The 24,180-nt window shown below is 47.1% G+C and overlaps 1 protein-coding gene across 4 annotated transcripts; it reads left to right on the top strand.

The window, feature by feature from the left end:
• Positions 1–7,110: 7,110 nt before the first annotated feature.
• Positions 7,111–22,370, top strand: ART4 (ADP-ribosyltransferase 4 (inactive) (Dombrock blood group)). Of its 4 annotated transcripts, none has more exons than XM_039484954.1 (4): positions 7,167–7,243; positions 9,192–9,418; positions 14,596–15,313; positions 21,133–22,370. In XM_039484954.1, exons 2-4 carry the CDS (start codon positions 9,248–9,250, stop codon positions 21,222–21,224), a joined length of 981 nt encoding a protein of 326 aa, XP_039340888.1. In that variant the 5' UTR covers positions 7,167–7,243; positions 9,192–9,247; the 3' UTR covers positions 21,225–22,370. The 4 variants fall into 4 exon arrangements, with proteins under 4 accessions (XP_039341157.1, XP_039341067.1, XP_039340888.1 ...); XM_039485038.1 differs by lacking the exon at positions 21,133–22,370 and adding an exon at positions 15,950–16,467; XM_039485223.1 differs by lacking the exon at positions 9,192–9,418 and having other exon boundaries at positions 7,111–7,235.
• The last annotated feature ends 1,810 nt before the right edge of the window (positions 22,371–24,180 follow it).

Genomic DNA, 24,180 nt, shown 5'->3' with positions numbered 1-24,180 from the left:
GTTGGGCAAACAGGAAATGAAATTCAAAAGTTTACGGGGCTTTTCCTGTCTACCTGGCCAGTGCATCCGAGTTCAGATTGTTGTCCAGAGCGGTCACAATGGTGCACTCTGGGATAGCACCTGGAGGCCAATACCTTCAAATTGTGGCCACACTAAGGGTACGTCTACACTACGGGATTATTCCAAATTTACATAAACCGGTTTTGTAAAACAGATTGTATAAAGTCGATTGCACGCGGCCACACAACGCACAGTAATTCGGCGGTTTGGGTCCATGGTCCGAGGCTAGCGTTGATTTCTGGAGCGTTGCACTGTGGGTAGGTATCCCGAAGCTATCCCATAGTTCCTGCAGTCTCCCCCGCCCCTTGGAATTCTGGGTTGAGATCTCATTGACGCGGGTGGTTCTGGGTACAGCCTCACCCCTCCCTCCGTGAAAGCAGCAGACAACCGTTTCGCGCCTTTTTTCCTGGGTGAACTGTGCAGACGCCATAGCACAGCAAGCATGGACCCTGCTCAGCTCAATACCGCAATCGTGGACGTTTTAAACACCTCGCGCATTCTCGTGCAGTCTATGGTGAACCAGGACCTGCAAAGCCAGGTAAGGAGGAGGCGGCTACGGCAGTGCGGCGATGAGAGTGATGAGGACATGGACACAGAATTCTCTCAAACCGCGGGCCCCTGCGCTTTGGAGATCCTGATGGTAATGGGGCAGGTTCTAGCCATTGAACGCCGATTTTGGGCCCGGGAAACAAGCACAGACTGGTGGGACCGCATTGTGTTGCAGGTGTGGGACGATTCGCAGTGGCTGCGAAACTTTCGCATGCGTAAGGGCACTTTCATGAAACTTTGTGACTTGCTTTCCCCTGCCCTGAAATGCCATAATACCAAGATGAGAGCAGCCCTCACAGTGGAGAAGCGAGTGGCAATAGCCCTCTGGACGCTTGCAACGCCAGTCAGCTACTGGTCAGTCGGGAATCAATTTGGAGTTGGAAAATCTACTGTGGGGGCTGCTGTGATGCAAGTAGACAAAGCAATCATTAAGCTGCTGCTACGAAAGGTTGTGACTCTGGGAACGTGCAGGCCATAGTGGATGGCTTTGCTGCAATGGGATACTGTGGGGGGGGGTGATAGATGGAGCCCATATCCCTATATTGGCACCGGAGCACCAGGGCACCCAGTACGTAAACCGCAAGGGGTACTTTTCCATGGTGCTGCAAGCACTGTGGATCACAAAGGACGTTTCACCTACATCCACGTGGGATGGCCAGGGAGGGTTCATGACGCTCGCGTCTTCAGAAGCACTACTCTGTTTAAACGGCTGCAGCAAGGGAATTACTTCCCAGACCAGAAAATAACAGTTGGGGATGTTGAAATGCCTGTAATTATCCTGGGGGACCCAGCCTACCCCTTGATGCCATGGCTCATGAAGCCATACACAGGCAGCCTGGACAGTGGTCAGGAGCTGTTCAACTACAGGCTGAGCAAGTGCAGAATGGTAGTAGAATGTGCATTTGGCCGTTTAAAGGCGCGCTGGCGCACATTACTGACTCGCTCAGACCTCAGCCAAACCAATGTCCCCTATGTTATTGCTGCTTGCTGTGTTCTCCACAATCTCTGTGAGAGTAAGGGGGAGACCTTTATGGTGGGGTGGGAGGCTGAGGCAAATCACCTGGCCGCTGATTACACACAGCCAGACACCAGGGAGATTAGAAGAGCACACCAGGAAGCGGTGCGCATAAGAGAAGCTTTGAAAACGAGCTTTATCACTGGCCAGGGTAGGGTGTGACTGCTGTGTTTGTTGATGAACACCCACCCCCCTTGATTGAGTCATTCCCTTTAAGCAACCCACCCTCCCCCTTCGATTACAGCTTGCTTATGGAAATAAAGTCACTATTGTTTAAAAATCATGTATTCTTTATTAATTCATTATAAAAAGAGGGAGAGAACTGAGAAGGTAGCCCGGGTGTGGTTTGGGAGGAGGATAGGAGGGATGGAAAAGCACACTAAAAAAATTTCACAGTAATGACAGCCTTCTGGTTGGGCTGTCCACGGGGGTGGAGTGGGCGGGTGCACGAAGCCTCCCCCCACGCATTCTTACACCTCTGGGTGAGGAGGATGTGGAACCTGGTGAGGGTGGTTATACAGGGGCTGCAGCGGCACTCTGTGATCCTGCTGCCGTTCCTGAAGCTCCACCAGACACCGGAGCATGTCAGTTTGATCATGCAGCAGCCCCAGAGTTGCATCCCGCCACCGCTGATCTTCCTGCCGATCTTCCTGCCGCCACCTCTCATCTCGGGTGTCCCTCCTCTCCTCACGTTCACTGGCATCTTTCCTGCAACTTGATACCACCTCCTTCCACTCATTCAGATGAGCTTTTTCCTTGCGGGTTACTTCCATTATATCCGAGAACATCTCATCTCGCGTCTTCTTTTTCCTCCGCCTTATCTGAGCTAGCCTTTGGGATGGAGTAGGGAGGCTTGAAAAATTTGCAGCTGCATAAGGGAGGGAAAAAAGGGAGAGAAGTATTTAAAAAGATACATTTTACAGAACAATGGTTATACTCTTTCACAGTGAACAGCACTATTCACCTTACATAGCACATGTGATTTCACTACACGGTCGCATTTTTCATCTTAATATTGAGTGCCTGCAGCTCTGGGGTTACAGATCTCACAGACAGAGGTCCGGGCATCAGAATTCAGCTTGCATACGGCCATGGTAAGCCACTGTCTTTCGGCTTCTGCAGTGCTTTACCCCTCCCCCCACCGCATGGCTGGTACCATGAATGCTCACTGCTAATCTCCTCCCGTCACCCCCCACACCGCGTGGCTGTTAGCTGGGAAAATCCCTGCTGACCAAACGCGAAAAAACTCATCGGTATTTCACTCTTCCCCTCCCCCCGCTTGGCTATGTGCAGGAAAGGATTTTTTTTAAGCTGCAGTCCACGAACCCAGTAGGAAAATGGCCATCTCTGTCCCCTTAATTAAATTCCTGATTTTCAACCAGGTTACACTGAACGATATCACTTTGCTGAGGATAACACAGCGAGATAAAGAACGGATGTTTCTTGAATGCCAGTAATCACCGGGACCATACGCAGCTATGCTTTGCCATGCAATGATACCCGATTACTTGCTACATGCATGGCGTGGTAAAGTGTCCTACCATGGTGGACGGAACAAGACTGCCTTGCCCAGAAACCTTCTGCAAAGGCTTTTGGAGTACCTCCAGGAGCGCTTCATGGAGATGTCCCTGGAGGATTTCTGCTCAATCCCCAGACATGTTAACAAACTTTTCTAAGTAACTTTACTGGCTGCCAATGCATCCCAAGTCCTCAGGGCAAATCAATCATTAAAAAACGCTTGCTTAAAAAACAATGTTTGATATTTACAAAGGTACACTCACCAGAGGTCCCTTACATGGCTTCATTGTCTGCGATAGTTGCTTGGGAGGGCTGGGAGGCTAATTCCGTCTGGGTCGAAAAAGCTCCTGGCTGTTGGGGCTAACGGAATGCTGTGTGCTCTCTGCAAGGTCGTCTTCGTCAGCTTCATCATCGTATTCTTCCCCGTCCACATAATCCTCAGCCATGGCTGAGATTACAACCCCCACCTCGGAATCCACGGACAGGGGTGGGGTAGTTGTGGCGCAGCCCCCTAAAATTGCATGCAGCTCAGCGTAGAAGCGGCATGTTTTTGGCCCTGCACCGGACCTTCCGTTTGCTTCTTTGGTTTTCTGGTAGGCTTGTCTGAGCTCCTTAACTTTCACTCTTCACTGCACCGAGTCCCTGATATGGCCTTTATCCATCATAGCCTTGGAAATTCTTTCAAATACTTTTTCATTTCGTCTTTTGGAACGCAGTTCTGTTAGCACTGAATCCTCTCCCCATATAGCGATCAGATCCAGTACCTCCCGAGTAGTCCACGCTGGAGCTCTTTTTCGATTCTCAGGAGACTGCATTGTTACCTGTGCAGATGAGCTTGCGTGGTCACCTGTGCTGATGAGCTCTCCACGCTGGGGAAGCAGGAAATGAATTTCAAAAGTTCGCGGGGCTTTTCCTGTGTACCTGGCCAGTGCATCCGAGTTCAGAATGCTGTCCAGAGCGGTCACAGTGGTGCACTGTGGGATACCGCCCGGAGGCCAATACCATCGATTTGCGGCCACACTAACTCTATTCCGGTATGGTAATCCCGATATTAGCACTACTCTCATCGGGGAGGAGTACAGAAACCGGTTTAAAGAGCCCTTTATATTGATATAACGGGCCTCGTAGTGTGGACGGGTGCAGCGTTAAGTTGGTTTAACGCTGCTAAAATCAGTTTAAACGCGTAGTGTAGACCAGGCCTAACCCTAATCCAACATTGCAATACTGATTTCAGCGCTACTCCCCTCGTCGGGGAGGATTGCAGTCTAGATACCGGTATTAAGAGCCCTTTATATCGATATAAAGGGTTTAGTTGTGTGGACGGGTGCAGGATTAATTCAGTTTAATGCTGCTAAATTAGGTATAAATGCGTAGTGTAGACCAGGCCACAGTGGCACAAGCTGCTTATAGTTTTGCAGCCCTGTCTCATCATTACATATCCTCTGCTGCCACCTAACGGACATTTCGTTTCACTCAGTGAAAGAGCATGTGGCACCACTAAAGCATTTTACATTTTCAGAGCTCTGCATGAACCCTGCACTCCAAACACAGGCTAATCTCTCATTATCGTCCCACTAAAATATACATAGAAGCAAAGGCCTAAGGGTTCAGTGGGAAGGGATAAATGGCTAGTGGGCATGATATGCACAGTCAGATTTGTGAACTGACACCAACTCTGAAATTATAACCTAGATACATGTGGGATTTATCTCCTGATTAGTTAAACGGTGTCTGCACTAGGCATAAACAGATTAAGCAATTGCTTAGGGCCCCAAGCAGCTCAAGCGGGAGGGAGGGAGCGGGGGCCTCTTCCCTTTTTTAGTATGTGTTGTGTGTGGGAGGGGGCAAAAATATTCCTGCTTACAGCCCCCAAATGGGCTAGCTCTGCCAAAATTCAAATACCCTACAACAGTGGTTCTCAGCCGTTTTTATACCAGGAATCTTTTCAATCTAGCTGGGATCTAGTCAGGATTAGTTAGTCTAATCTAATTAGCAATTTGGGAATGGCCATGGCCTTGACATATGCTTGTGATCCATCCAAAGGGAACCTGATCCAGAGGCTGAGACCTCATGCTTTAACTGGACAGTTCAAAGAATTAGAAGGAGGTTGGCTGCCTTTATTACCTTGTCCTCTGTGGCACAACATAACATCAGCACAAGGGTGCAAATGCCTTTACATCATTGACATGTCATGACCCAGTGTTATAACATTCTGAGGCGGTGTCATGATATAAGGATATTATGCCAGCCCCTGATTATATTTCAGCACCAATGATGCCTATGTCATCTATGTGGTGGCATAGGGACCTGTACTTTTAGATGAACCAAACCACAAACACACCTGTGTACCTGACCTGCTAGTCAGAGCATCATCCTTGACTTTCCATCCATAATCCCATCTGACCCCAGTGCTATCAAACTGTGCTAGTGATTGAATCACCTGTCTCCCTTCCCCTGCAACAAATAAAGAGAACTGTTCTTTTGCTCTTGTTCTATGTAGAGCAGGGGTCCCCAACACGGTGCCTGTGGGCGCCATGGTGCCCGCCGGGGTGTCTAAGTGTGCCCACGTACTGGCCGGTGGATGCTCGTCCGCTGCCACAGTCCTCCATGGCTTGTCGTCTGGCGCCTGCCAGATGAAAAAGGTTGGGGACCACTGATATAGAGCAATCATCAAAGCCCACAAAGCATGGTAAGCGCACGAGAGGGCTCACCACAGCCTAATGGGTGGGAGGTCACAAACAGGTGGGAAGCTGCTGATGGGGGAGGATTAGTGTAGATTGCTGAATGGGGCCCAGCATATGCAGCTTTGCAAAGGGCCCTCAAAAACTTAGGGCCATCCCTGTTCAGGTCTGTTTCAGTGTTATGCAAGCTGCTTCTTACAGGCATGGGGCAGCCTTTCTCCTCCAAACCAGGATTGCTCCTCAGAATGAGCTCATGTGGAAGCCCTAAATAGGAATGGGACATATAGCCTCCCACAAGCAAGGCACTAGTTGGAATCCAGACAGTCAACAGGGACTGAAAGTTTCTATCTTCTGTCCCTGTTCTGTGATGTGTAAAACTAGCTGGTGGGTCTCAGTGTAGTGCATTTATGGGACAAATGCCCATATAACCTGCAACTTTGGCCACTGTTTGGCTCCTTTGTTGGCAGTCTCATCCAGGAAGGCCAAGAACAGTAGTTTTTTGTTTGGTGAGGAGCAGCTGGCAAGCAGTGGCTGAGTCAGGCACCTTTCACAAGCAATATATTCATTTAAAAATATATGAAAAAGGCCTAGAGTAGGATGGGCAGCAGTGTTGTTTGTGAGGCTAGGACAGGGTGGGGCGAGAAGGGAATAGGCAGCTGTATTATCTGTCGTGCCAGATGGGTTCTGAACCAGAGAGGCATCTCAGTTCTGCCTTTATCAGAATCCTACATTCCTTTAATGTTGTTCATTAAACTTTTGGCTGGAGATAGTTTGCTTCACTCAACCTCATCTTGTCATGTAAATCCACAGAAGAGAGCTGTCTTGGGTGCCTCAAAGGTCAGAGTCTCCTCTCACTTGAGACTAACAACGGGATTTGAACAGGGCCTGGCATAAGGAACCTTCATGAGCCAGAAAGAAAAGAGAAAAGACTATAGGAAATCTCAACATTAAGTGAACTGATAAAGATCAAGTGAATGCATAGCGACTGGGACTGGAGTGGAGGAGAAACTGTCATTTAAAGGACCCAGACTATTTCTTTTGGACATCGTTTTTACCAATTTTATTTTAAATTTGGAGCTATTACTTCCGATATGTCCTCACCTTGGTTCTAAGTTACTGTCCTCCAAACTGCAGCCTGAGTCCGATGCGTGATCCCAACTCTGGGAAAGGAAAAGAAAGAATATTGACTCATATCCGACTGTAAATTTCACATGGCAGATTTGTTGGAATTCAATTTATGACATTAAAAGAGACAAGAGCAAAACATCCATAAGAAAGAGAGGGTAGCCCCCTCTTCTGGTTCTGTGAGAGTTCAACATCCTGTAGCAGATCTCCGGTGGACTCTGGGATGACAGCTGATCTACTGAGCTTCCTGCTGTTGCTGATCTTCTCCCTGCTGAGGCTGATGAGAGGTGACAAGGTTGTGCTTTATTTGAAGCTGTGAAGTTGCTTAGAGAGTGGCTGTATGGCTGTATTTCCATTCTCTTCAGTGGGCTTTGACTCAAGCTTAGCATGAGAACTACTTTGCTTTCACTTGCTGTGTTCCATTTCTCACCTACTCTAACCCTTCTGATTGCATTGTTAGAAATGCCCTCCATTTTCAAGTCACATGTTTTCCCAGGGAATGTTTTTGGTTGAGCATCAAGGAAATGCCCCAATCAGTACAAAGAATGAGGAGTACTTGTGGCACCTTAGAGACTAACAAATTTATTTGGGCATAAGCTTTCGTGGGCTAAAACCCACTTCATAAGCTGCATGGAGTAGAAAATACAGTAGGAAGATATATATATATATACACAGAACATGAAAAGATGGGGATTGCCATACCAACTCTAATGAGACTAATCAATTAAGGTGGGCTATTATCAGTCTCTACACAAAAGAATAAATGGACACAAATGAGATGTCAAGAATTATAACATTAAAAAACCAGTAGGAGAACACTTCAACCTCCCTGGACTCTCAATTACAGACCTAAAAGTCGTAATTCTTCAACAAAAAAACCTTCAAAAACAGACTCCAACGAGAAACTGCAGAACTGAAATTAACTTGCAAACTGGACACCATTAAATTAGGCTTGAATAAAGACTGGGAGTGGATGGGTCATTACACAAACTAAAAACTATTTCCCCATGCTACTTTCCCCCTCTACTGTTACTCACACCTTCTTGTCAGCTGTTTGAAATGGGCCATCCTAATTATCACTACAAAAGTTTTTTTCTCCTGTTGATAACAGCCCACCTTAATTGATTAGTCTCATTAGACTTGGTATGGCAACCCCCATCTTTTCATGTTCTCTGTATATATCTATATCTATATCTATATCTATATCTATATCTAGTAGATAGATATATATAGTATTTTCTACTCCATGCAGCTGATGAAGTGGGTTTTAGCCCACGAAAGCTTATGCCCAAATAAATTTGTTAGTCTCTAAGATGCCACAAGTACTCCTCGTTCTTTTTGTTGATACAGACTGACATGGCTACCACTCGGAAACCAATCAGTACAATCTTTCTTAGATGGTACAGAGCTGTTCTTGGTAATTTCTCCATCTCATGTGACTGTGTTTGGGATTCTCCCAAAAATATTTAAGATTCTATGGATAGAGAAGGTGTGTCCCAAAACGGTGAGGTCCATGCTATTAATTCTACGGGCCCAGTCAGTACATTGACTTAGGGGCCCTTTTCCAAGTGAGGTGTTAAGATGAATGTTCATGGTGAACTGAATGTCTACTTGTAGTCAGTCAAATATCAAATAACTGGATATAGTGTTTGGCCAAAGCCCACTTAAAAACCCAACAGTGAAAAGAGCAATCAATGATATTATCACATGCATTATATTGATGTTTGATTACAAAAGGTTTTCAGGGATAAGAAACATTACCAACAGTTAATCAGCTGTACAACCACACAAACAGAATACACTAGATATTATTTTCCTGTTACAGGGCCCAGTTATATTGTATATAGTATATTGTATATCGTAGAACCTAGGAGCCCCAGCCACAGACCAAGACCCCGTTGTGCTAGACGCTCTCTGAACACAGGACAAAAAGGCAGCCCCTGCCTTAAAGTGTTTACAATCTAAGACAAGAGATAACAGATAGATACAGACAGAGGAATAAATGGAAACAATGACACAATATTGTTGAACCATTGTACACAATCTGTATGAACGGCGAACAGAACAGAGGCAAACAGAGGGAGTTTGCGTGGGGGGAGTTCCTACAGAGTTTTTTGCCTTTCAGGATTCTGTGGGCAGTAAATACAACACCTGAAGAGGCTCTTAGAAGGAAGACAATATGGATAGTGAGTGGTCAGCTGTTGTGACCTGCACAGGATGTGCCATGTTTCTTTTTCTCCCAGAGGATAGAAGCGACTTTGTCTGTACAAAGTGCAAGCTGGTCTCTGTACTGGAAGAGATGGTTAAAGGACAAGAGACCCAAGTATCAATCCTGCATTGCCACAGAGAAGATGAAGACTTTCTGGATAGAAGTCAGTGTTTGGTACTGCAGGCACAGCATGCTGAAGAATCAACATGTGACCTCAAGAAGAAGAAAGAGGAGAACCATGTACCCCCAATCCAGATAGAGGTAAGAAACTGTTTTCAGGCTCTCTGCACAGGTACTATGGCAGAGAATGGTTTGGAAGAGTCATCTGATGGGAGAAATCAGAAGGAGACCCCATCGACTGGAAGGCATGGGATGCATTGTCCTAGGGATGGGGGTTCTGCAAACACCATTCCCAAGAGGAGGAGATGGGTGGTGGTGGTTGGGGACTCCCTCCTAAGGAGGATGGAGTCATCCATCTGCCGTCCAGACTGGGAAACTCGAGAAGTGTGCTGCTTGCCTGGAGCTAGAATTCAGGATGTGACAGAGCGTCTGCTGAGACTGATCAAGCCCTTGGACCTCTACCCCTTCCTACTTCTCCATGTGGGCACCAATGATACTGCCAAGAATGACCTTGAGTGGGTCACTGCAGACTATGTGGCTCTGGGAAGAAGGATAAAGGAGTTTGAGATGCAAGTTGTGTTCTTCTTCATCCTCCCTTTTGAAGGAAAAGGCCCAGGTAGGGACCATCAAATTGTGGAGGTAAAAGCGTGGTTGCGGAGAGAGGTGGTGTTGGAGAGAGGGCTTTGGATTCTTCAACCATGAGATGCTGTTCCAGGAAGCAGGATTTCTAGGAAGAGATGGGATCCACCTAACGAAGAGAAGAAGAGCATCTTCGCAGGCAGGCTGGCTAACCTAGTGAGGAGGGTTTTAAACTAGGTTCACCGGGGGATGGAGACCTTAGCCCTGATGTAAGTGGGGAAGTGGGATACCAAGAGGAAACAGAAGGAGGAGGATGAAGCAGGGGAGGCCTCCTGATTCCTACCGAGAAAGCAGGGCAATTGGCTAGTTATCTTAGGTGCCTGTACATGAATGCAAGAAGCCTGGAAAACAAGCAGGAAGAATTGGAAGTCCTGACACAGTCAAGGAATTAGATGTGATTGGAATAACAGAGACTTGGTGGGGTAACTCACATGACTGAAGCACTGTCATGGATGGTTATAAACTGTTCAGGAAGGTCAAGCAGGGGAGAAAAGGTGGAGGAGTTGCACTGTATGTAAGAGAGCAGTATGATTGCTCAGAGCTCCAGTATGAAACTGCAAAAAAGCCTGTTGAGAGTCTTTGGGTTAAGTTTAGAGGCGAGAGCAACAAGGGTGATGTCGTGGTGAGTGTCTGCTATGGACCATCAGACCAGGAGGATGAGGTAGATGAAGCTTTCTTCAGACAACTAATAGAAGTTTCCAGATCATAGGCCCTGGTTCTCATGGGGGACTTCAATCACCCTGACATCTGCTGGGAGAGCAATACAGCAGTGCACAGACAATCCAGGAAGTTTTTGGAGAGTGTTGGGGACAATTTCCCAGTGCAAGTGCTAGAGGAACTAACTAGGGGCTGTGCTCCCCTTGACCTGCTGCTCACAAGCAGGGAAGAATTGGTAGGGGAAGTAAAAGTGGGTGGCAACCTGAGCAGCAGCAACCATGAGATGGTCAAGTTCAGGATCCTGACAAAAGGAAGAAAGGAGAGCAGCAGAATATGGACCCTGGACTTCAGAAAAACAGACTTTGACTCCCTCAGGGAACTGGTGGGCAGGCTATTACCCTGGGAGGCTAATGTGAGGGGGAAAGGAGTCCAGGAGAGCTGGCTGTATTTTAAAGAAGCCTTATTGAGGATGCAGGAACAAACCATCCCAATGTGCAGAAAGAATAGCAAATATGGCAGGTGACCAGCTTGGCTTAACAGAGAAATCTCCAGTGAGCTTAAACACAAAAAGGAAGCTTACAAGAAGTGGAAACTTGGACAGATGAGTAGGGAGGAGTATAAAAATACTGCTCAAGCATGCAGGGCTATAATCAGGAAGGCCAAAGCACAATTGGAGTTGAAGCTAGCAGGGGACGTGAAGGGTAACAAGAAGGGTTTCTACAGGTATGTTAGCAACAAGAAGAAAGTCAGAGAAAGTGTGGGAGCCTTATTGAATGGGGGAGGCAACCTAGTGACAGATGATGTGGAAAAAGCTGAAGTACTCAATGCTTTTTTGCCTTGGTCTTCACAGACAAGGTCAGCTCCCAGATTGCTGCACTGGGCAGCACAGTATGGGAAGGAGGTGAGCAGCCCTCAGTGGTGAAAGAACAGGTTAAGAACTATTTAGAAAAGCTGGACATGCACAAGTCCATGGGACCAGATGCAAAGCATCTGAGGGTACTGAGGGACTTGGCTGATATGATTGCAAAGCCATTGGCCATTATCTTTGAAAACTCATGGTGACTGGGGGAGGTCCCAGACGATTGTAAAAAGGCAAATATAGTGCCTATCTTTAAAAAAGGGAAGAAGGAGAATCTGGGGAACTACAGACTAGTCAGCGTCACCTCAGTCCCTGGAAAAATAATAGAGCAGGTCCTTAAGTAAACCATTTTGAAGCACTTGGAGGAGAGGAAGGTGATCAGGAACATTCAACATGGATTCACCAAGGGCAAATCATGTCTGACTAACCTAATTGCCTTCTATGATGAGATAACTGGCTCTGTGGATGAGGGGAAAGCAGTGGACGTGTTATTCCTTGACTTTAGCAAAGCTTTTGATATAGTCTCCCACAGTATTCTTGCCGGCAAGTTAAAGAAGTATGGTCTGGATGAATGGACTATAAGTGGATAGAAAGCTGGATAGACCGTTGGGCTCAATGGGTAGTGATCAACGGCTCCATGTCTAGTTGACAGCCGGTATCAAGTGTTGTGCCCCAGGGGTTGGTCCTGGGGCCTGTTTTGTTCAACTTCTTCATTAATGTTCTGTATGATGGGATAGATTGCACCCTCAGCAAGTTCGCGGATGACACTAAACTGGAAGGAGAGGTAGATACTCTGGAGGGTAGGGATAGGGTCCAGAGTGACCTAGATAAATTACAAGAATGAGCCAAAAGAAATCAGATGCAGTTCAACAAGGACAAGTGCAGACTCCTGCACTTAGGAAGGAAGAATCCCATGCACTGCTACAGGCTGGGGACTGACTGGCTAAGCGTCAGTTCTGCAGAAAAGGACCTGGGGATTACAGTGGATGAGAAGCTGGATATGATTCAACAGTGTGCCCTTGTTGCCAAGAAGGCTAATGGCATATAGGGCTGCATTAGTAGCAGTATTGCCAGCAGATTGAGGGAAGTGATTATTCCTCTTTATTCGACACTGATGACACTTTATTTGACACATCTGGAGTATTGTGTCCAGTTTTGGGACCCCCACTACAGAAAGGATGTGGACAAATTGGAGAGAGTCCAGTGGAGGCAACGAAAATGATTAGGGGGCTGGGGCACATGACTTATGAGGAGAGGCTGAGGGAACTGGGCTTACTGAGTCTGCAGAAGAGAAGAGTGAGAGGGGATTTGACAGCAGCCTTCAACTCCCTGAAGGAGGGTTCCAAAGAGGATGGAGCTAGGCTGTTCTCAGTGGTGGCAGATGACAGAACAAGGAGCAATGTTCTCAAGTTACAGTGGGGGAAGTCTAGGCTGGATATTAAGAAAAACTATTTCACTAGGAGGGTGGTGAAGCACTGGAATGGGTTACCTAGGGAGGTGGTGGAATCTCCATCCTTAGAGGTTTTTAAGGCCCGGCTTGACAAAGCCCTGGCTGGGATGATTTAGTGGGGGTTGGTCCTGCTTTGAGCAGGGATTGGACTAGATGACCTCCTGAGGTCTTTTCCAACCCTAATCTTCTATGATTCTATGATTCTAATATTGATCACCATGATAGGCAGTGATCTCAGCACACCAGCAACCTAACCATTGTCAAGTGTTAGCTTGCATGATTAGTCCAACCGGCTCCATTAGGATGAATGATATGAGTACAGACTATTCATGTGATTTAGGATTTGTCAGATCTGGAAGCTATTTTGTTAATAATTTGCTATGGGACTGTTTTTATCCCACATTATGTAAAAAGCCCTGCAGATAGAACATCTATTTTGATTCAACAGGGCTAGAGCTGGCTGAAAAATTAATTTTCCATGCTATAAAAAATCCTGAAATTTTGATACTTTTTTTTGTCCTGAATCAGGACAAAAAGCCAAAATTTCAACATTTTTTGCATCATAGAATTCCAAAACAAACAAAAAAATGTATTTCAGTTCAATCAAAGCATTTTGTTTCAATTTCAATCCTTTTTAACATTTAAAATTCAAAATAAAGTAAATTTTTAAATGAAAAATCAAAACTTATCATTCTGAAAATGTCAAAATTTTCCATTTTGATATTTTCTATACTTTCCCCCCCAATTTTTCCCCTCAACAAAATTTCATTGAAATCAATATGATTTTCTGAAAAATGTCAGTTTTGGTGAAAAGGCATTTTCCAATAGATAACTGCTTTGACAATAAATAAATAAATAAATAAATAAATAAAAATGCAGCTAGCTGTAAGCAGGGCACCAGGAAGAAATCCTCCTCTCTAGTGCACTCCCACAAGTTAACATATTGTATAATGGGTTCCTTCACTTGCCACTGAAGCACTTGCCAGGCACAGGCTACCAATGGTCCACCTGACTACCTCCATCCACCTACCTACCTACCTTTCTCATTAAAAGGGAGTGGAGACACTGGAGATATAGTTACTTTCATTCATTAAAGGGGCTTCTTCCACGTGTCAGAGCTGAGATGAATTGCTGCACATGGGTCTTTGTACATTTGAACTGGCAACATGCAGAAAGCCTCACAAGTAATGTCCTCACTGCACCCAGTGCAGAGAACAGAATGTCAAAGGCAACCTCAGAGCCATAGCTCTGAGCTGACTAGCCCCTCACTTCAAGTTTCTGAGTCTGTCTAGAACCTAGGTGGAGTGTTCTACCACATCCCAGACCTCAAATCTATCGGAGACCAAGTCAATGTTCCTTTCTCCAGCCTGTTAATGTGTCCTAACCTCATCTTCTCTGGCTATTGCATGTATTCCCAGCCTGCCTATGAATTCTCCTCAGGCTCCAATATTGAGCTTCATGAAGTGAAATAATAGTAGAATCCTGGTCAATATTCACTCACAGGGAAGCTGGTACAAAAATGTGCAAGGTTGCATATGTGCTGTTGACACGCTCAAAATGACTACAATATTTGTGTGCCACACACTGTGCTGTGAGCTTCTAATGCTACACCGTGCACTCTGGGATCTCTGTAGCAGGACAAAAACAGTAGAGACAATCCGATTGACATACACATACACACAAATTAATAGGGTCCCATCCTTTATGTTGCAGGCTGTGTCCCACATTCTCATGGATATGGCACCAGATTCCTTTGATGACCAGTACCAGGGTTGCCATGAGCAGGTAATGGAAGAACTGGACCGAGGAGACTATTTCCAAAAGGAATTGGGTAATAATAAGAACTATTCCAGCATCTGGGAGAAAGCAAAGCTGGTCTGGTCAAAAAAGCCAATGGCTCTGCTAAGGGAGATGCAGGAGAATCATGCCGTAGCCCTCCTGGCTTACACCATGAACACCTCGCTGCACTCTGATTTGAACTGGGCTGTGTCCAGAGCTGGGACATCCCCAGAGCACTACAGACACAGCTTCCCCTTCAAATACCTCCACTTCTACCTGACTACAGCCATTCAACTGGTGAGGAGATGGGAGAGTGGCACCACAAGAAAAAAGTGCTACCAGGTGCACCGGGGGGTAAAAGGCCTGTATTTTGAGGCTGAGTTGGGCACCAAAGTGCGGTTTGGCCGCTTCACCTCCACTTCACTCCTCCGGAAGGAAGCCCGGAGATTTGGGAATGAAACAATATTCACTCTGAAGACTTGCTTAGGGGCAGTTGTGCAACGCTTCTCCCACTACTTCTCTGAGAGGGAGGTCCTCATCCCACCCTATGAGATATTTCAGGTCAGAAACTTCAGCCGAACACCAAGTGGTAACCAGCTGTATCTGCTTTCTGTGGGAAATTACAGTCAATACAACTGCCAGCTCCTGAAAGGTACTGTATATAGGAACTCTCATAATGGAGACCCAGAGTGGTCTTGACAGGCACCCTGAGAGCTCACCCTGCTGCACTACAACTCATGTTTCAGGCCTAATATCTTCCCTGGGGCAGAGGAAGCCAGGAGTGTCCTTTGACTTAGTGTGCACTGTCATGTGTTTTCTGGCTGCTCTGAAAGGTGTGAGGGGGATGGCAGGGGAGAAAGTAGACATTTTGTTGTGTATAGGTTAAAGTTCTAACAGAGTCTGCTGGCAAAGGAACCTGAGTCTAACCAGGTGCCATTCTTGCCATGCTTCCATTATTCCCACCTACATTCCCTTGGCAAAATCCCAGCATGATGCTGGAAATAGCTGCCAGAGCTGCAGAGCCATCTACAACAGGAGTCCCAATGTTGCTAACAATGGTGCAGATTAAACAGAGTTAGCAACAACCAGAGGTTGGGTTTTTTTGGTGTGTGTGTGTGTGTGTGTGTAAGAATTACAGTCTGGATGACATTTAATTGACAAACAGCCAGAAAACTTGCATGTGGATTGGAAGTCCTGGCTGGAGTAGGCTGTAGTTCCTTACCTTATTAGAGAAAAGGAATAAGTATGTTACACATCACTGACACCGGGCTCTTATTTTTTGTCCCAGGACAATAATGGTCAATGCAACCTTTAAGCACAGAACACCATTCAGAAAATGAAAGCAACTGCCTGGTACTAAGATAAAATAGTAGGTAGACTTGAAGCATGGGCTGATTCTGTTCATGAAGTTGACAGCACAGTAGCAAGTTGCTGCTCCAGTGCAGATCTCAGGGCTTGGCTACACTGGAGAGTTGCAGCGCTGGTAGTGGCTTTACAGCGCTGCAACTCACTCACCGTCCACACTTGCAAGGCACATACAGCGCTGTATCTCCCTGGCTACAGCGCTGGTTGTACTCCACCTCGACCTGGGGAATAACGACTATAGTGCTGCTGATACAGCGCTGTTCCGCCAGTGTGGCCACCAAAAGCACTGTTATTGGCCTCCAGAGGTATTCGGAGGTATCCCAGAATGCCTGTTCAGCCACTCTACTCATCAATTGGAACTCTACTGCCCTTTAAATGCCCCGGGAATTTTAAAAATCCCCTTCCTGTTTGCTCAGCCAGGTGTGGAATGCAATCAGTGAGTCTTTCCAGGTGACCATGGCTCCACGTGGCAAACGAGCCCCAGCATGGAGCAATGGCGAGTTGCTGGACTTCATCAGTGTTTGCAGGGAGGAAGCTGTGCAGTCCCAGCTGCGCTCCAGCCGTAGGAATTATGATATCTATGGGCAGATATCAAGGGCCATGCTGGAAAGGGGCCATGACTGGGACGCGGTGCAGTGCAGGGTTAAAGTGAAGGAGCTGCGGAGTGCCTATTGCAAAGCCCGCGAGGGAAACCGCTGCTCTGGCGCTGCCCCCACGACCTGCCGTTTTTACAAAGAGCTGGACGCAATACTTGGGGGTGACCCCACCACCACTCCGAGGACCACGATGGACACTTCAGAGCGGGGGGGGGGGGAGGAGGAGGAGGAAAGCGAGAGTGAGGGTACTGAGGTTGGGGGAGACACCCCGGAGTCCCAGGAGGCATGCAGCCATGAGCTCTTCTCAAGCCAGGAGGAAGGTAGCCAGTCGCAGCAGCCGGTACTTGGTGGAGGACAAACAGAGGAGCAAGTTCCCGGTAAGCGGCTTTTATTTTCATGATGGAAATTTTTCGGGAGAGGAGGGGGGGTTAGGGCTGCATGCATGCATGCCTAGATGCAGAATAGCGCATTGATGTGGTCTATCACGTTGTGGTAATCGGCCTCGGTAATCTCTTCAAAAGTTTCAGCCAGAGTGTGGGCAATGTGCTTGCGCAAGTTTATTGGGAGAGCCACTGTGGTCCTTGTCCCAGTCAGGCTAATGCGTCCACGCCACTGTGCCATGAGGGGTGAGGGGACCATTGCTGCACACAGGCAAGCTGCATAGGGGCCAGGGAGGAATCCGCATTGCTGTAGAAGACCCTCCCGCACTTCCCAGGTGACCCGCAGCAGCGAGATATCTTCCAGGATCAACTCCTGTGGAAAATGTTGGGATAGTGTTCAGTGTAGGTGCCCCCTGCAGCTGTTTGCTTTCCCCAACGCACAGAAACCCCGAGGAGAGGAGAGCCCTGAAGCAATCAGTCCCCCTTACTCACCATTTCGGGGCTCCCGTGGGTTATGTGCACTCTCTTTGGGTTGGGAAAATTATGCTATTGTGAAGACTATTACACTCCTTAACTGTGTGGGAATAACTGTCTGGTATAAACAATGCTGCCTCTGTTAAGTGTTGCATTTTTTGCCTTTACAGAAGCAACCTTGAGATCTTGGCTGCCCGGGCTAAGGTATCTTTGACCTAAGGTATCAGCTTAGGAAACACAGATTCCTATTATCAACGTCTCAAAGACTACAAAAGCTCTGGAAGAAGCCGTGAAAAAGCAAAGAAGACATGCTGCAAGCAGTTATGAAGCACTCTGTCACAGAGAATCAAAAAGTGCAGCACTGGAGGGAAAGGGAAAGCAGGATCCTCCAGAAAAACGCAGCGGACAGGAAGAAAAGCACAAAGCAGCTGATAAGCATCCTGGCGCGCCAAGCGGACTCTATCCAGGTGCTCGTAGCCATGCAGGCAGAGCACTACCGCGCCTGCCCCTCCCCGCCCCGTCCCAAAGCTCTTTCCCTTGTGCCCCAATGTCAGCTCCAAACCCCCTTCCCCAGCATCCAGATTCTTACCACCACCAACTGCCTCCAACACCTGTACGTTCACCAACCAGCCCTGAGAACTACGACCCTTACCCTCTGCACTCAACCCCCCTCACCATGCAGTATAGCCATCCTGAAGTGCATCAGTCATTGCACAGCACTCCAGACAGGACATATTCAAACCTTTGACTGTACAGTTCCCCACCCCACCCCTCTGCCCTTTTAGGTTCCCAAAACGTTGTGTGTCTGTCAGTAAAGTAATTTTCTTTTCAATAAATGAATTCTTGGCTTTGAAAAGAGTCTTTATTATTGCAGATAGTCAAAGATACCTTAGCCCAGGAAAGAAACAGGCACTGCAAATCAGCTTAGGAAACACAGATTCCTACTAACATTGTAACCACTGCACTTCACTCCCGTGCAAGGCACCAAACATTACTGTTGGTTTTCAGTCTCAAATTCCTCCCTCAAGGCATCCCTAATCCTTGCAGCCCTGTGCTGGGCCTCTCTAGTAGCCCTGCTCCCTGGCTGTGCAAATTCAGCCTCCAGGCGTTGAACCTCGGAGGTCCATGCCTGACTGAATCTTTCGCTCTTCCCTTCACAAATATTATGGAGGGTACAGCACGCGGATATAACCGCGAGGATGCTGCTTTCCCCCAAGTCTAGCTTCCCATACAGAGATCACTAGCACCCCTTTAAACGGCCAAAAGCACACTCCACAGTCATTCGGCACCGGCTCAGCCTGTAGTTGAACCGGTCCTTGCTCCTGTCAAGCTTCCCTGTATAGGGTTTCATGAGTCACGGCATTAACAGGTAAGCGGGGTCTCCAAGGATCACAATGGGACTTTTTGACGTCCCCTACTGTGATCTTCCGGTCTGGCAGAAAAGTCCCGGCCTGCAGCTTCCTGAAGAGGCCAGTGTTCCGAAAGATGCGTGCATCATGCACCTTTCCGGGCCAGCCTGTGTTAATGTCAATGAAATGCCCACGGTGATCCACAAGCGCCTGGAGAACCATGGAGAAATACCCCTTCCAATTAACGTACTCGAATGCTAGGTGGCGTGGTGCCAGAATAGGAATATGCGTCCCATCTATCGCCCCTCCACAGTTAGGGAAACCCATTTGTGCAAAGCCATCCACAATGTCCTGCACGTTCCCCGGAGTCACGGTTCTTCTTAGCAGGATGCAATTAATGGCTCTGCAAGCTTGCATCAACACGATTCCAACGGTCGACTTTCCCACTCCAAACTGGTTCCCGACCGATCGGTAGCTGTCTGGAGTTGCCAGCTTCCAGATTGCAATAGCCACCCGCTTCTCCACCGGCAGGGCAGCTCTCAATCTCGTGTCCTTGCATCACAGGGTGGGGGTGAGCTCCTCACACAGTCCCATGAAAGTGGCTTTTCTCATCTGAAAGTTCTGTAGCCATTGCTCGTCATCCCAGACTTCCATGACGATGTGATCCCACCACTCAGTGCTTGTTTCCCGAGCCCAAAAGCGGCGTTCCACAGTGCTGAGCATTTGCGTGAATGCCACAAGCAATTTCGTGTCATACGCGTCACGCGACTCACTATCATCGTCGGACTCCTCATCACTTTGGATCTTAAGGAATAGCTCAACTGCCAAACGTGATGTGCTGGTGAGACTCGTCAGCATATTCCTCAGCAGTTCGGGCTCCATTTCCCACAGAAATCGTGCTGCACAGAAACCGTTGAGAGAGTCAAGATGGCACCAAATGTGGATGGAAAAACAGGGATCGCTGGGATGTGAAGCGATGCATCACAGGGCGTTGGGACAGCAAGCAGAATGACCCGCACTCTCCGCCCCTTTCCCACAACCCACGGCGCCAGAATGGGAAGAGGTGCTCTGTGGGATAGCTGCCCATAATGCACCACTCCCAACACCGCTGCAAATGCTGCAAATGTGGCCACACTGCAGCGCTGGTAGCTGTCAGTGTGGCCACACTGCAGCGCTTTCCCTACACAGATGTACGAAGACAGCTTTAACTCCCAGCGCTGCACACCTGCAAGTGTAGCCAAACCCTCAGTCAATAAGAAGGGTCCTAAACATTCCTTGCTAAATCCATTCAGGACTGTGGTAGGGCAGACTCCAAAAAAGGCAGCAATCCACAGAGAATGACCTTTTCATAGTTCAAGTTGCAACCAGCTTCCATTATATATATACTGGGCACTGTGTGTATGTTGCCTTCTGTATTTGGCATGTAAAACCAGTCTTTGTTTAGCTGCAACGATACAGGCCTGTGTTTTTGGAGGTATAGAACCAGAATTTTAAACCCAGCTCAGCAGGTGCATCTAGTGTAGACTGGCGAGGCAAAGGTTTCTTAGTAGTTAAAGTTGCATTCACAGTGCCATTGTAAGTCTGATTTTGATTCCCATTGAAACGCCAACAAAACCAAAAATCTTTCACATTTTAGGGCTAAATCTTATTTTCAGTTAGAATATATTCTGGAAATGCTGATTGAATAAGTGGGTTTTAAGATTTTTTACTTTAATACAGCTCTGTAACAAGGTGGCAGATTTTTATAAACTGATTTAGAAACCTGCATAAATCTGATGAGTAAATTCTACTTACTCATTGCAGCAGGTGAGGTTTAATTCCACCAGGATATAAAGGCAGTGGAAGAGATTCTCTGGACAGAATTAGAGTCTTAGCAGGGGCGGCTCTAGGTATTTTGCCGCCCCAAGCACCGGCAGGCAGGCTGCCTTCGTCAGCTTGCCTGTGGGAGGTCCCTGGTCCCGCAGATTCGGCGGTGCGCCTGGGGGAGGTCCACCGAAGCCGCGGGACCAGCGGACCCTCTGCAGGCCAAAGGCAGCCTGCCAGCCGCCCTCGCGGTGACTGGCAGAGCACCCCCTGTGGCTTGCCGCTCCAGGCACGCGCTTGGCGTGCTGGTGCCTGGAGCCACCCCTGAGTCTTAAACAGAGAGGTCTCTGCAGGGAAACCTTAGAAACAGCCAAGTCTGAGCTGAGGTTTATGTTGTGCTATTATTCCAACTACCAAATACAGTCAAACCTGAGGAAGGAATAAGTTGTGCATTGAAGTTCTAGGCTGAATTTCTAAAGAACATCTCTTTTGATTCTTTTGCAGCTTCAAGCAGCAAGAACTGTATCCACATTCCTCCAATCGCTGCCTTTCTTTCTTGTGTGATCAGTGCTTTCTTCTACTCCACCAGGCAATGACTCTTTCTCTGATCACAGAAGGATTCATGTGCTGCATAGAGAGGAATGAGTGACAGGTGCAAGGGATTTACAGCTAACCAGTCACAGAGGTTACTGATGCTACAAGGTGCTGAACACCTCCTGTGATTTTACCTCTAACTCCCCCTGACTTCAATGAGTTAAGGGTGCTCAGAATTTCAAAGGAGGTGTTTAATCCCTCACAAAATCAAGCCCCTAGGTGTACATTCAAAATAGGGATGTAAATAGGGTTTAAAAATAATAACTGTTTAACCTATTAAAATTCTATTGGTTAAACTGTTAACCGTTAAGGAGTTCACATAGGCAGAGAACTAGGGGTGGGGTGGAGGTGCTGCAGCACCCCCACGTTTTATCCAGGGCTCCACTGCTGCCTGCACCCAGGATCCTGGCTGCAGGCCTGGGCGCAGAGCTCTGCTGCCTCCCCATGCCCAGGGTCCTGGCCCCGGGTCTGGGGTCCTGGCCACCTCCCTGGGCCTGGCATCCTGGCTGTTGGCCCATCCTGGCTGCTGGCCTTGGGACCAGCATGCCACTGCTGCCTGCCCAGCACCTGGGGTCCCAGCTGCTGCCCCATGCCCGATACTCCATTGCCTCCCCACGCCCAGGGTCCCAGTTGCTGGCTCTGTGCCTGGGATCCCAGGACCCTGGGCACATTGTCGGGAGCTGTGACCCTGGGTGTGGAGGGCAGAGGAGTTTAATCATTAACTGAAACCAGTAAGACTGTACTTATCGGTTAACTGGTTAACCAGTTAAACTTTTACATCCCTAATTCAAAGAAGGAAGATAATGGATCTGTGTGCTTAAGGAAGAGCACGGCAGAGACACCAGTCAATTTAGGTACCTAGTCTGCAAGGCTTTGAATACAACCATACAGTAGGAACTCTTGAACTACTATTCGTATTAGAATTTCTTTTGCAAGTCTCAGTAGGTTCTCTTGAGTTAGTAGTAATAGCACCCTCTGGTGGACAATAAGAAAACACCTGCAAATTCTTTCCAAGGTTAATTAGAAATTGTAGAGCATGGGTCAGCAACCTTTTTTGAAGTGATGTGCTGAGTCTTCATTTATTCACTCTAATTTAAGGTTTCGCGTGCCAGTAATACATTTTAACATTTTTAGAAGGTCTCTTTCTATAAGTCTATAACATATAATTAAACTATTGTTGTATGTAAAGTAAATAAGGTTTTTCAAATGTATAAGAAGCGTCATTTAAAATTAAATTAAAATGCAGAGCCCCTGGACCGGTGGCCGGGACCCGGGCAGTGTGAATGCCACTGAAAATCAGCTTGAGTGCCACCTTCGGTACCCGTGCCATAGGTTGCCTACCCCTGTTGTAGAACCTATTGGGTTGTGTCCATTTTAAAGAGAGGTTGATTGATGTTATTAAATACATATATATTTCTATTGCTCTGTTTTTAAATGTGCAATATCAGTGATAGAATTCACATCCCATACTGAATTCTCCTTCCCAGTTTAACTATGTTCTTTCCTAACTTTTAAAGGTTAATTTAGCATTCCTGCAAGGCACAAGGCAATAATCCTGAAATCCTCTAGTCCCACAACAGCTATAGCATATAATGCAAATTTCCCTCTCATACTGCCTCCCTCCAATATGCCTGGAGGGACCACATCTTGGAGATGAGATTGTTTTTTAGCCTCTGTCCCATTTTGTTCTTGGACTGAGCTCAGACTACCAAACAGATGATAAATTGTGATAATTTAGTTTTGTAATGTAGACATCTGACCACCAAGTACTGAACTGACATTCACTAACACATTCTAGATAGACTACAAATAGCCATCAGGTGGCACCAATTTTCAGCCAGTAACTATCAACCTGAGCTGGCATGGAACTGGTGATCAAAAGGCAAGATGTTCCATATTCTATGTGCCATCCCCCTGAGCTATTCACTATGCACAGGACTAGTTGTCTATATTATAGACTTGAACTTAAAAGGGCCTAGCCCTTTGACTCCTCACAAACTGCTAATTGATGAATAGTTGACTATAAAGCAGAAGTTGAGGAGAAAAGCTTCCTACAATCTGTGGATGAACAGTACTATACAAGAACTAAATTCAATTTTAATCTCTTTGAAGTCAAGTGGCCCGCAAGTGCCCTTCTCCAGCCCACACCACTATGCCCATGTCCAGTCTAGTCACTTTGCTCCTTTTCTAGCCCAACACATTGGGTATTACAGCAGTTCAGCAAGTAAATCCTCCCCCAGCCTACCTCACTCTATCTCCTGTTCAACCAAACCACTAATTATTTTTGTTCCTAGACTATGCAGTTGTAAGGAGAGTCAGGATGCGCTCTACCCTGACATCTAGTGGTAAATTATGAGGAGTGGGGAAAGGAATTTCAGGCATTTGCATTGGAGTGGGGAAAGGAATTTCAGGCATTTGTATTTGCATTGGCAAACCCACTCCACTTAGCATTGAGTACAGCAGCCTGGGATGGTTATTTTCACAGCTGTGGGATCCCCAATTTCTTTGTTATTGGGGCAGGAGGAATAAAATGTTGTCACCCTGATTAAGTAAATGAGGAACTGTGAGACTGTGTTATGACAGAAATGGCTCATTATCCATTAAGTAGCACTTGCTAGACAAGGGACATGGGTGCCAAAACCCAGTGAATTGAGAGAGGTTGGGGGCTGGTGTGTACCTGATGGTATGGGCCCCCTTTTGAGGGCCTGGAACACCAATTGCACAGTCTCCTCTCTCCACTGTTAAAGAGCAGAGCTAATTTTGAATTCTTTAGGAGTCTATCTAGAGGCTGCTGACCTGAATTCATGTTGGGTCAATGGTGCACCAGCACTGGGGCTCCCCTACTACAAGCTGAAATCACTAAGAGCTGAAGTCACTAAAAGAGCTAAGCTTACTGAGCTGAGATCACAAAGTGATGTGTTAACTAGTGGGGGAGCCTGAAGATCTATTGCTAAGCAG

Source organism: Mauremys reevesii, linkage group 1 (assembly GCF_016161935.1).
Source record: "Mauremys reevesii isolate NIE-2019 linkage group 1, ASM1616193v1, whole genome shotgun sequence".
Classification (NCBI taxonomy): Eukaryota; Metazoa; Chordata; order Testudines; family Geoemydidae; genus Mauremys; species Mauremys reevesii.
This window is presented reverse-complemented; position numbering and strand designations above follow the sequence as displayed.

Excerpts from the sequence above, each read along its gene's own strand:
- ART4 (XM_039484954.1), top strand. The coding sequence starts at position 9,248 with ATGGTTAAAGGACAAGAGACCCAAGTATCAATCCTGCATTGCCACAGA. Across the intron at positions 9,419-14,595 it reads TACCCCCAATCCAGATAGAG|GCTGTGTCCCACATTCTCAT; the intron begins GTAAGAAACTGT and ends TTTATGTTGCAG. Across the intron at positions 15,314-21,132 it reads CAACTGCCAGCTCCTGAAAG|CTTCAAGCAGCAAGAACTGT; the intron begins GTACTGTATATA and ends ATTCTTTTGCAG.